The 13041-nt window shown below is 45.8% G+C and overlaps 1 protein-coding gene across 3 annotated transcripts in view; it reads left to right on the forward strand.

The window, feature by feature from the left end:
• The window catches only part of INSC (INSC spindle orientation adaptor protein), a 155422-nt gene that overhangs the window by 37794 nt on the left and 104587 nt on the right, over positions 1–13041 (forward strand). For all 3 annotated transcript variants that reach the window (XM_083164669.1, XM_083164670.1, XM_083164668.1), the window contains exon 2: positions 5118–5206. In XM_083164669.1, coding sequence (XP_083020795.1) covers positions 5160–5206 — 47 coding nt within the window. In that variant the 5' untranslated portion in view covers positions 5118–5159. The remainder of the gene's footprint in view (positions 1–5117; positions 5207–13041) is intronic.

Genomic DNA, 13041 nt, shown 5'->3' on the forward strand with positions numbered 1-13041 from the left:
CCTGTTGCTCTGGGCATTGGACAGATGGATACTGACTGTTTGAGGGATGAGAAATGTAGAGTAAAAAAAAAAAATCTGAAAAATAAAAGTTAAAATGTGATTTATATGATACAATTGGGTGATCTGACATTGTAGTAATTGCCATTATGATTGCAATTATGGTATATTGTTCCCTGATGTCTTGCAGCATTACTTACTTACATTATTATTATTATTACTATTATTATTAAAGCGGTTTTATGGGTTTTTGGTCGCCTTCCCCTCTGCCCGCCCTTCTAGCTTGCACAGAACGGTACCCGGCAGCCAGTAGCGTGACAGTACTGCACTTTACAGTGGCTTGGACACCAGAGACTGCTGTAGTTAGTTTTCCAGGTGCCTGTAACCCCACCCCTTCAGCGTGACATCACACGGAAAGGAGGAGGGGTTAGCACAAGGCACCGAAAGCACTTGTTACAGCACTGGCTCTGGGTAGTTATCTTGGAAACTATGGGTTACTGCATGTTGGTGGCAAATTTACTGTGCAAGAAAAAGGGCCTATACTTGAATAGCCTCAGATGTGAAAGCCCAGGGCTACCTCCCTTTTCGGGGTGGTAAATGACAATTGAATCCAGCTCTGAGGGGTCAATTTACAAAGATGGGAGTTCTATTAAAGATGGGCTGTTGCCCATAGCAACCAATAAGAAGCTTTCTTCTAATTTATTTAGTACCTTCTAGAAGATAATAAATATTATCTGATCCGTTGCCCATAGCAACATCCTGCTTTCAATAGAACTCCCATCTTCGTAAATAAACCCACATGAGAGCTTCTTAGCAGTAAAAACTGGCCTTTATTGGTAGTCACCAGCAGGGTCGCCGAGAGGTATGCTGGGCCCCGGGAAATGTATGGGGGTGGCCTAACCTCGGGAGGCATGGTCGCCTCCCGCAAATAGGCCACGCCCCCACAATGTTTAGGCGGGATGAAAAAAACCTTTAGTCAAGGGGGAGTGTTATGGTCGTCTTCGTTCCCCTCAGCAGCAGCACACACCTAGAGCACGTGCTGTGCTAACAGCAGGCTCAGCATGACCTCTCACGCTGTCAGTGAGATGCTGAGCCTGCTGTCAGCACAGCCCGTGCTGCTGCTGCTGCTAGGTGTGTGCTGCTGCTGCCTGGGAGGGGGGGGGGTTTGAGCCAAGGCCCCCGCCGGGCCCCTACAGCAAGCCCAGGCCTGGGTCATAAGTACACGATCCCCCCCCCCCCCCCCCCCCCCCCTCCTCTCAGCGGCCCTGCTCACCAGTCTTAGCCAAATGCAAGCTTAGAGCAAACATAGGGCAAACTGAGAACTGAGATTTTGGAAAAAAGATGAACATATAACTTTATGGTCCATAGCAGGTAAGAAAGAGCCACCAACGCGTTTCACCTGCTCTGACAGGACGTCGTCAACCTCTGAACTGTTGGCTCTTATCTTCTTTTTATAGATATTTTCATGCCTTTTGGTACTGTGGCTGAATAAATTGGCACGTAATGCTTATTATTATTATTATTATTATTATTATTATTATTATTATTATTATTGGTTTTAACCCCGTTTATGCAATTTTTTATATTAAGCACGTATCCATATATAATATGTTGTATTAAAATAGAATTTGAAGGCGTCTGCACTTTAGCGATTGGTTGCTGTAAACATTTCTGTGTATTCAGCAAAAATCCACTTTTAAAGTAAAGCAAATAATATTTATCCATATGCGGTAACGGCGGAGCCCACCCACACGTAACACCAAGCAGCCAGCATGCAGTGTCATCACTTTATCCCTGGTGTTCTGTACTCATCACGCCGACGCGTTCCGTCTACACATGGAATGTGTACACTTCCTACTGACTTGTACAGCTGAGAGCAGCGTCTGAATCTCGGGTTCCTAGCCTCTGTTTTACATTCTGTTTTCATTATCAGTTTATTGCAGTGATCGCTGCGATGGAAATCTCAGCCAGTTGCACAGAACAGTCTCCAAGTTCCTGCCAGTTTTTCTTTTATCCAGAGTGTTCCCTGCGTCCCGACCACAAAAGCTCTCTGCGCCTCATTACAATAACACATAATATTTGTTTGAGATGGGTTGTGTTTGCAAATGTAAGAGGCCTTTCCATTAATCTAAAAGGGTTCTTGACAGTCAGGACTTTTGGATAGCTGAAGTTTTGTTATGATCTATTTTCCTTATGTAAACGTAATGAATTATTTATGAAAAGGTTTGGATTGTCAGCTCTTGTGTCGATTGTTTGGTTTAGCAGTAAGAGGGTGAGCTGTAACTCTGCCGCGCTTCAGGTGATGTCACATGGGGCCTGCAAATGTCGCTGACATCACAAGGGCAGTGTTGAGGCTTCCTGGAACCCTAGGCAAACTTCAACTTACTCCCTCAAGCCTACGTTCCAGCCCCTCAAGTGAAAGTATGGACGTGACGTCTTAGAAGTTCCACAGCCGCCACCTTCACTACGTACAACAGTGAAGTATTCCTCATATACAGCCTTTATTTCATGATAGGGACACTCGGTGGTGCAAATCCCGGTGAAAAGAGAGGTCAAAGGTGACACCTGAACAGTGCTCTAAGGGTTAGAAGAGCCCAGAGGACACTGGCAGTAGCGTATCAAATAGGTGTGAAAATTATACACGCAAACCTTTTTTTTTACTCATCATAATGACCTGTAATGTTACATTATATAGGAAATCTAATATTTTTTTGCACAAATTGTTTGAATTTATATAACAAATGTGAGCGACGTCTGCATTTTTAGAGGACATTTTACACATCTCTGATAGAGATGTTGGCACTCAAGGGTTAATGTACCGGGACCCAAGATTTTGGTTTCCGGCCCTGACGGTAGCACAACAATTGGTAATGTTGGCAGCGTGTTAGTGCCCAATCTGTTTGGAGATTGCATGTTCTCCCATGTATGTGTGGGTTTCCTCTGGATGCTCCAGTTTCTTCCACATTCCAAAAACCTACAAAAAAGTCATTTTTCCACCGTCGATCTTGATTCCATTTAATGACCCCAACACACATAATAGGTGTTTTTCTAAAACCGTCAGACAGCCCTGTGCGTTCCCCATTGTACTAACCTATTCCCTAGATTGGCATTAGCAGATAACATTTTAGATGTTATTACTGTTCTCCGTTCTGATATTAATATGTGTGTTCTCCCTTGGAGGTAAATGTGGGACTATCTGTGAAGTCGGTGAGCCACAATGTGAAAGGAAATAAGAATTATTTGAATGGTAAAAAATTGCAAAGCGGAGATTTATGCCTGAAGATTCATAACCGGCTCCCATTAATGACCTTCACAACTAATAACATTTCCTGCTTGTTTCGTTCTCACAGTCTCAGTATCTCCAGGGCTTGTTGCTCGTTTAAGATTGCAGCGTTCTTCAGACTAGATAATGTGCTTTTCAGGGAGATGAAGGGTGATTTCTCCTGTCTGGTATATTCGCTGTGAAGAAGCATCTAAGGGCAGGACTCAGATCTGAGAGCGCTTACTATTTAATTATAGAAAATTCAGCTGTATACGTAAATCTGGGACCGTTCTAAACAAGTCATTCTGACTATATACAAAATATAATATAGAATTTTATAAATATTATCTATCTGGGGATGTAACATAGTAACACATTAATTAAGGTTGAAGGGGGCTGGGGCAGATTTAGGCACAAGCAGGGAAGTTATGGTTAGGCTGGGGAGGGAGAAAGTTTATGGTGCCTATACACTAGGAGATATTTCATACAATCATTCCATTTTGACTGCATTGGTGCGATAAATCACACGATTGTATGCACAAGGAATGTGTCCCCCGATCTCGCTTCTCAAGATATTATGTGCTGCATACATTTATCGCATTGCATGTGCGATCGCATTTGGTTTTAAACACATGCAATTTATCGCAATGCGATGTGCGATCTGTCAGTTTAAAGACCCCCAGATAGCCCAGACCTCATGACATCACCTGATTTCAGGTCACATGACGCATGTGATTATCGAATGAGGGAAAATGCACTTTACATGCGATTTATCGCACAGTGAGCTTCAAGGGTAACCTAAGCGCAATATCGAATCACACTCAATCGCCCTAGTGTATAGGCACCATAAGTGTACACACCTTTCAATTTTGTATATCTAGTCAATTTTGCTTATATTAGCGCAAAATCAAGTTGAAACCGAACACTTTCGGTTTGATCCCAATCCGTGACATCAAACTTGTATAGAAAATTGAATGTGCAGGCAAGACTACAGTATATAGCAGAGATCTGTACTATATAGTCTAAATAGAATGTGAACATGGCACGGTATCTGGATTGAATCGGGATTCAATAGAATGTACATTGCACCGTGTATACACCCTATTAGTTTGTGGGGAGGGCGAGAGGGTTAGGGTTGGTTCGGTTCGGCGTTGGGGTATGAGGGTTGGGCACTAATAGGGATGGTTAGGGTTAGGCTGCGAGGTATTATACAGTATTACAGTAGCTATAAAGTGTCATTACAATGCTGTACAATGGGGGATGCGACATGGGGTGTGGTATAGGGGTCCGACAGTCGGGATCCCGACTGCCAGGACTCAGACAGCATGGTGAGCGCAACTAAGCCCCTTGCGGGCACGGTGGCTCCTCGCGAACCACCTATTCTATTCTCCCTTTATGGGGGTTGTGGACCCTCACGAGGGAAAATAGCAGGTGGCCGTCGGGAACCCGGCTGTCAGTGTTTTGACAGTCGGGATCCCGACGTCGGGCGAATGCCTGTCGGGACCCCGTCCGGCACCCGCGACATGACACGCTTCCTTATAAGACTTTGCCAGGTTCTGTGGATAAATAGACAATCGTTTAAATATTTAAACAAGATATACTGTTTTAAAATTAATATTGCATAATCTGGTAAAACATCTCTTTTATTTAGCGTAAAGAACACCGTGCGGTTATATGCTCTGTATCGGTTTTCTAATCCTCAAAATGACATTGCAGTAAAATTGCTGCTGCTGTCACTGGGATAACGTTATTAGCAATTTACTAGAAGTCGGGAGAGATTGGTGACCGAATTACAATATATTGTTCTTCTTTCTCACTTGGCTAATGTGTTGTTTTTTTCATGCTTCTTTCTGTGTAGAGGCTGTCGGATGTGTAATCTAGCTCTTGGGCACCGCTGAGAATGGCGTTTCCAGATGGCGGTCTGTTTAACGCGCTGCCCATCCACCGGTAAGAACTTCCGTTATAATTGATTGCGTTGTTATTCAGCATGATCTCATCTCCAGCACGTTCTCCCTTTCCTCTATGGCCCATGTCTACGTGTTGCTCCCTTGTGGCTGGTCCTTATATAAAATATTCCTGAAGACCAAAGTTAGAAAGTTGGGGAGGGTGTGTCAGCAGACAGACCACCGGCCGACGCCCAGAACTCATGTTCTCCGCAACGTGGACGCCAAATGAAGCCTCTGGGTTTTCTCTAGTCTGTAATAAAGCTTTGAGTATGCCAACAGTATTGTAATGCATGTGAGAGCTGTGCTGCAAGTCCTCTTCAGGGCAAGCTGGGGCTTGTAGTTCCATCACGCCCGGTATAAATTGTGTGGGGCCCTAATTATCACTCTTTTCTTGTGATGTCAGAATGTGCTAATTGGCGGTCGAGAGGAATGGCGGGCTCCGGTAAAATGTTTGGGGTGGTCGGTGTCAACAACAACAAAACGTCATCTTATCCTGTGTATATGATTCCTTGTCACAGTAGTTCTAGTCCCTAGAAGTACAGATGAAGCGCCGGTCAGTTAGGATTGGCAGATGTCCTGAGCTGGTGCAGGCTGGACGGACAAGAGCTCCATCTGACTCCATCCTCACCTGCTCGCGTGTCCCGTCAGCAAGGCACATCTCCGCTTCAGGGATCTGGGGTCTGCGGGGAGGTACAGAGCACCGGCGTCTGGCTCCAACGGAATGGGGCGCACGCACGTTTCCCCTTCTGTCAGCTGGCGCGTGAGAGGCGACTGGCAATTCTATTGCCAGGAGCAGCTCCATTGAGACCTGCTCCATCTGTATATTTCTCCCCACAAAGTCTATTTATATACATATAGTTATTTTGGACTGGAGGAGCCTGCACCCTGCGTCTGTTTTTTCCTTTATTGCTCCTCCCTCTCAAACATACCGTCCCCCACACACTAGAACGATTTTTTTGTCCGATTGTCCAATTTCCGACCGATCGGCCGATATATTGGATAATTTTTTACCGATAATCGGCCGATTGTTGCCAATTATCGGGAAAAATTGGCCGATATATCAGGCGATCGGTCAGAAATCGGGCAATCGGCCAAAAATCGTTCTTGTGTGTGGGGGGCTAGTCTCTTTCTAGGTCTTGAAGTTATCCAACAGTGAAAACATCATCCAAAGTCATCCCGTAGTTTTTGCCTGATGTCGGAAGGAACAGACCAACCAACAAAAAGGCACAGCTTTATTCTAGACCAGGGGTCCTCAAACTATTTTGCTTTGGGACCCCATCATACAATAAAAATAATGACAGGACCCAGTCAAGTTACTGCAGAAGGCCATCACATCACATGTGTGGTCAGCAGACAGCACATACACAGCAGCATTGTGGTGGCACAGAGTGATGGGAGGAGTCTGATATACCATAACCCATCACATCACACGTGTAGTCAGCAGGCAGCACATACATGGCAGCATTGTGGAGGCACAGAGTGATGGGAGGAGTCTGATATACCATAACCCATCACATCACACATGTAGTCAGCAGACAGCACATACATGGCAGCATTGTGGTGGCACAGAGTGATGGGAGGATTCTGATATACCATAACCCATCACATCACACGTGTAGTCAGCAGGCAGCACATACATGGCAGCATTGTGGAGGCACAGAGTGATGGGAGGAGTCTGATATACCATAACCCATCACGTCACACGTGTAGTCAGCAGACAGCACATACATGGCAGCATTGTGGAGGCACAGAGTGATGGGAGGAGTCTGATATACCATAACCCATCACATCACACGTGTAGTCAGCAGACAGCACATACATGGCAGCATTGTGGAGGCACAGAGTGATGGGAGGAGTCGAATATACCATAACCCATCACATCATATGTGTAGTCAGCAGGCAGCACATACATGGCAGCATTGTGGAGGCACAGAGTGATGGGAGGAGTCTGATATACCATAACCCATCACATCACACGTGTAGTCAGCAGACAGCACATACATGGCAGCATTGTGGAGGCACAGAGTGATGGGAGGAGTCTGATATACCATAACCCATCACATCACAGGTGTAGTCAGCAGACAGCACATACATGGCAGCATTGTGGAGGCACAGAGTGATGGGAGGAGTCTGATATAACATAACCCATCACATCACATGTGTAGTCAGCAGACAGCACATACTGTACATGGCAGTATTGTGGAGGCACAGAGTGATAGGAGGAGTCTGATATACCATAACCCATCACATCACACGTGTAGTCAGCAGACAGCACATACATGGCAGCATTGTGGAGGCACAGAGTGATGGGAGGAGTCTGATATACCATAACCCATCACATCACACGTGTAGTCAGCAGACAGCACATGCATGGCAGCATTGTGGAGGCACAGAGTGATGGGAGGAGTCTGATATACCATAACCCATCACGTCACACGTGTAGTCAGCAGACAGCACATACATGGCAACATTGTGGGGGCACAGAGTGATGGGAGGAGTCTGATATACCATAACCCATCACATCACATGTGTAGTCAGCAGACAGCACGTACATGGCAGCATTGTGGGGGCTCAGAGTGATGGGAGGAGTCTGATATACCATAACCCATCACGTCACACGTGTAGTCAGCAGACAGCACATACATGGCAGCATTGTGGAGGCACAGAGTTATAGGTTATGGTATATCAGACTCCGCCCATCACTCTGTGCCTCCACAATGCTGCCATGTATGTGCTGTCTGCTGACTACACGTGTGACGTGATGGGTTATGGTATATCAGACTCCTCCCATCACTCTGTGCCTCCACAATGCTGCCATGTATGTGCTGTCTGCTGACTACACGTGTGATGTGATGGGTTATGGTATATCAGACTCCTCCCATCACTCTGTGCCCCCACAATGCTGCCATGTATGTGGTATCTGCTGACTACACATGTGATGGGTTATGGCATATCAGGCTCCTCCCATCGCTCTGTGCCTCCACAATGCTGCCATGTATGTGCTGTCTGCTGACTAGACATGTGACGTGATAGGTTATGGTATATCAGACTCCTCCCATCACGTCACATGTCTAGTCAGCAGACAGCACATACATGGCAGCATTGTGGAGGCACAGAGCGATGGGAGGAGCCTGATATGCCATAACCCATCACATGTGTAGTCAGCAGACAGCACATACATGGCAGCATTGTGGGGGCACAGAGTGATGGGAGGAGTCTGATATACCATAACCCATCACATCACATGTGTAGTCAGCAGATACCACATACATGGCAGCATTGTGGAGGCACAGAGCGATGGGAGGAGTCTGATATACCATAACCCATCACATGTGTAGTCAGCAGACAGCACATACATGGCAGCATTGTGGGGGCACAGAGTGATGGGAGGAGTCTGATATACCATAACCCATCACATCACATGTGTAGTCAGCAGATACCACATACATGGCAGCATTGTGGAGGCACAGAGCGATGGGAGGAGTCTGATATACCATAACCCATCACATGTGTAGTCAGCAGACAGCACATACATGGCAGCATTGCGGAGGCACAGACTGATGGGAGGAGTCTAACATCAACAGATCTTTCAGACTCCTTGAATCACTGACTGAGATTAGAAAAGTCATCAGCCTGATGGTCAGCAACATGGAGTTACGACTCCATGCTTAAAAGGTCAGGACCCACAGTTTAAGAACCTCTGTTCTAGACTAATAATGTCATCATCGGTGGCTGTGTCTGCCTGAACAGAGTATCACTTGATTTGCTGCGTCTGGCGCCATCTAAAATTTGACCATGTACAAAACCCTTGAATTCCCCCCGTAGAGCTGAGGATCAGCGTGAACTTTTCATTATGTAGGATAATAGCACTCCATGATGTTTTCTGTATCTTCCTGTTACTAATGGTTGTTCCCAGGGAAGAGTTATGTTTGTGTGTTGTTCTCCCCATCCCTGTGTAGGTGACACGTACACTTTACAGGTGATTCATGGTTCTACAGGTAACTGTTCCCCACCGGCTGCAGCCTAAGCCGCCTCTTCAATACACATCAATCTGTTTTAATTGTGGCTTTATTTAATTAGTAAAACAAAGCAGAAATGGATGGGCAGGCGGCCATATGATGGTACTTTAACTCCCTTTATGTACTCAGTGAATGGCTCCAGCATATGGCCCAGCGTTTGCCAAACAGACTTTATGCAGCTACGACAGCGCTTGTGCGACTATCCAATAGAACCTGAAAGTAAATAAAAGCGACAGAGGTTATACCAGGGGGCAGGCAAAGCCGCTTACAGGTACATTTACTAAAGCTTCTAAAAGTTAAGAGGTGACGTTGCTTATAGCAACCAAGCAGATTCTGTCTATCGTTTTCTAGGATGCAATAGAGAAATGAGAGAACTTTATTAGTTGGCCGAGGAAACAATTGTTTTATTTATACCCACATGCATATAAACATCAGGGTTGCCCACCCTCCCGGAATGGCCAGGAGGCTCCCGAACATCGGGGCCCCCTCCCGGCCCCCAGCAAGGTGGGCAAACCTCCCTAATACCGGTGCCTCCCCCGCATCTCCCTGGAGGCAGTGTTAATTTCCCGCGATTCTCTGCATTTTGTGGGGAGGGGGCAGGTCTAAAGATGAAAATCACATCATTTAGCCCTGCCCCTCCTGGAAGACCGGCGAATAGCTGGATTTGCTGTACTGAGGGGCAGGGCTTGATGGTGTCTACATCAGGCCCCGCCCCCGAGCGTTGCAGGGCTCCTCTTTAAACCCCTCCTCTTCAGGCTTTAAAAGAAGGCAACCCTGGTATACATGTGGTTAGCATATCCCCCCCCCCCCCCCTACAGCACATGGTAGGTCTGTGTGTCACCCAAATCTGTCTGCCCCAGCTCAATAGAATGTAAGCTCTCACCAGCAGAGAAATAAATAATGTACTAGTTAGAAGCCGTCAAAATGACTTTTTTTCAATGTACATTCACTTTTACGTACATTTCACGTTTTTAGTTTCACTTTTAGCTGTGACAGTTTTTAGCCCACAAACTCTCCACCCCAAGGGTGGGATGTACTAAGGGGGAAATGCTGTAAAACCCCTGTTTTACTGCATTTTCCTATGTATTAAAACCCCGCAGGGAAGGGTATCGCCACCTTTGGGTGGCGATACCCTATAGAAGCCTATGGGCTTCTTTTCGCCGCCCGATGCCTCCGCCGCAAACCCACCGACCCCCTCTCCCCCTCCCTCTGGGTTACCTGGTCCAGGTACTCCTGGACCCGGTAGGTAAGCCCTACCTCCCCCTAGTAACACAGCCGGACGTCCTTCTGGATGCAGGGTGGAGGAGGAGGCGCCGGGGACAGCCTGCTTACCTGTCCCCGGTGTGAGGGGAGAGCCTAGCGGCAGGGAGGTGACTGAGACCCCCCGCACACCAGAGTACAGGTATCGCGGGGGGGGGGGGTGCATCACGGTGCCAGCCGCATATGTTAGTACATATGCGCTGGTATCGCGGCAGACAGCCGGCGAAGGGCGGTGATGTATATTAATACATCCCGCCCCAAGTCCCTATCTGCTCCTACCTCCAATCTCTGCCTTCACAGCTCCCTTCCTCTTAATAGCCAGCTAATTTTAAACTGATCAGTGTCCCTGCAAAAATTGCTTTTATTTCTGTTATCACCTATTTTTAGCACACAAAGGAGGAGTAATTTGGTCCGTTGCCCGTCCTCTAGTGGTCAGTGGTGGTACTTCACCTCATACAGGTGAGGAGTAGTTAGATACATTTGGCTGATTTGTTTGTGCTTTGTGCTTATTGCACCATATAAATAAAGGATAATAGTCTTCTTTATAGAGGATTGGGCCCCACTTGTTACGCAGAAAGCTGCGCCGTACAGAGCGCGTCGGGATAATGTAATGTCACAGGTTACCTGGCTGAGCAATATCCTACATTACAGTATGATAGCCATTTACTACTGTCCAGGGTTTTCATGTAAATGACTAAATGTAAATTTTATGCTGGAGAATAATGGGCAGATAATTTGTCCTCTCTTCTGCCTGATTCCCATTTACAGAGGCCGGGCTCGTAAAGGACGGGATGGCTCGGAGAACCGATGATGGAAGTGCTTTCAATTTATTTCCTCCATTTATAGTAATAGGAATTATAGCATTCGATAAATCATAGAGAATGCCATAAAATACTATTCTTAAAGCGAAATGAGGGCTATCGGCGGAATGTACCACAGGGCCTGATTCTGATCTGCATGTATGCATGTCCGCATGGGGGACCGATGTTGAAGCTCTGCGCATATTCACGCATGTGCAGGGTTTCTGGGCGGGCGCCTTTGGAGACTTACATAATCTCTGTGGCGCTCGCATGGGGGGGGGCGTGATGGAGGTGTGCAACGCTGGGCAAATGGGTGAGTGGCTGACGTCACAGGATGACAGTTGCCCGCCCAGTTCTCGGACCAGGATGCCGCAAGTCAACCCTGTCTGGCTTCGATTTGTAAGTGTTGTAGAAATCATTTGATGGTTGGGGACCACGCAATAGGCCGACGGATAATAGTCTACTTGCGATGCATCATGTCGTCACGAACACCAAAACAACAACATTTTTAAATGAGTTTTTCATGATTTTGAAAACAGGTGTCAACCTTTTCATGTGTCGACCATTTCCGTGACCACTTTTTTGCTTGCGGCAACATTTTCCCTGTGCTGACTTAGCGCATGTCGACCTTTTTTGGAGTCTAACTAATTCTTGTCGACCTTCTGATATGTATCCGTGTTGTATAGTTAGGATGTTTTTGGATAAAATCGAGCGCTCCAAGGGTGCTGCTTTCTCACCCTTGAGATTTGGAAGATTCTGAATACCGATGGGGGGTGTAGCAAGATAGGCGCTTCCTTTGAAATTGACTTTTTTCTTTAAAAATATGGAAGAAAAAAAGAAAAAGAAGAAAATGAATGAAAAAAAATGCGATCTGGAATTCCCTGTATCGTTTCCTCTCCTTGAATGTTTAGATTTTCATTTTCGTTTTCTTTTCTGTTATTGTAATGATTCCTTTTCTCCAATACAGGGTTTATAAAAAAACGAATTGAAAAGACCGTGTGTAAGTCTGTTTTTTCTTTTTCTATTATATAGCTTCTGATTCTCACTTAAGGCGTACCTAACTTACAGGTATGAAAATAGGAAAACACATATAGAGGTTTCTTTCAGTAATCACATATGGGTAGCGTACCCATACTCAAAGTGGTGTGAATTGTGGATCCTCGCGTAAAGGTATCTTTTCCAATGGTATAGATATTAAAAAAAACAATTATTCATTCACCTAATTTTGGAAAACCTATAGAAAAATGATTAAAATAAATTAAATGATAAAGTAGGAGATGGGTGGTCCAGAGTGCATTCATACACAGGTTGGATCTGGACCGCACTGGTTTCAAGCACAAAGGTCACACCACCATGAGTACGGGTACGCTACCCATATGTGATTACTGAAAGAAACCTCTATATGTGTTTTCCTATTTTCATACCTGTAAGTTAGGTACGCCTTAAATGAGACTTTTTTTCTTTTTCCTTTCATATTTGAAAAAAAAAAAGTCCATTACAAAGCAAGCGCCCATCTTGCTACATCCCCCATCGGTATTCAGCAACCGTATTGTAGGATGCCATTATCTACTACCTTGTCATCGGGCGCCTGCTTCTGATTGGCTGAATGCGTCTTTGTCCCTCCCACTTATGCTAATGCTATGGTAATATGTGGCTGCTGCAGTTTGATCACAATAAAAGTACAGTGGTATTAACAATCCTCCGGCAGCAATAACACTTCTGCTGACGAATGGCATATTACTTGGCATTTACCGTTG

The sequence above is a fragment of the Crinia signifera genome, chromosome 11, assembly GCF_055691185.1.
Source record: "Crinia signifera chromosome 11, ASM5569118v1, whole genome shotgun sequence".
Classification (NCBI taxonomy): Eukaryota; Metazoa; Chordata; class Amphibia; order Anura; family Myobatrachidae; genus Crinia; species Crinia signifera.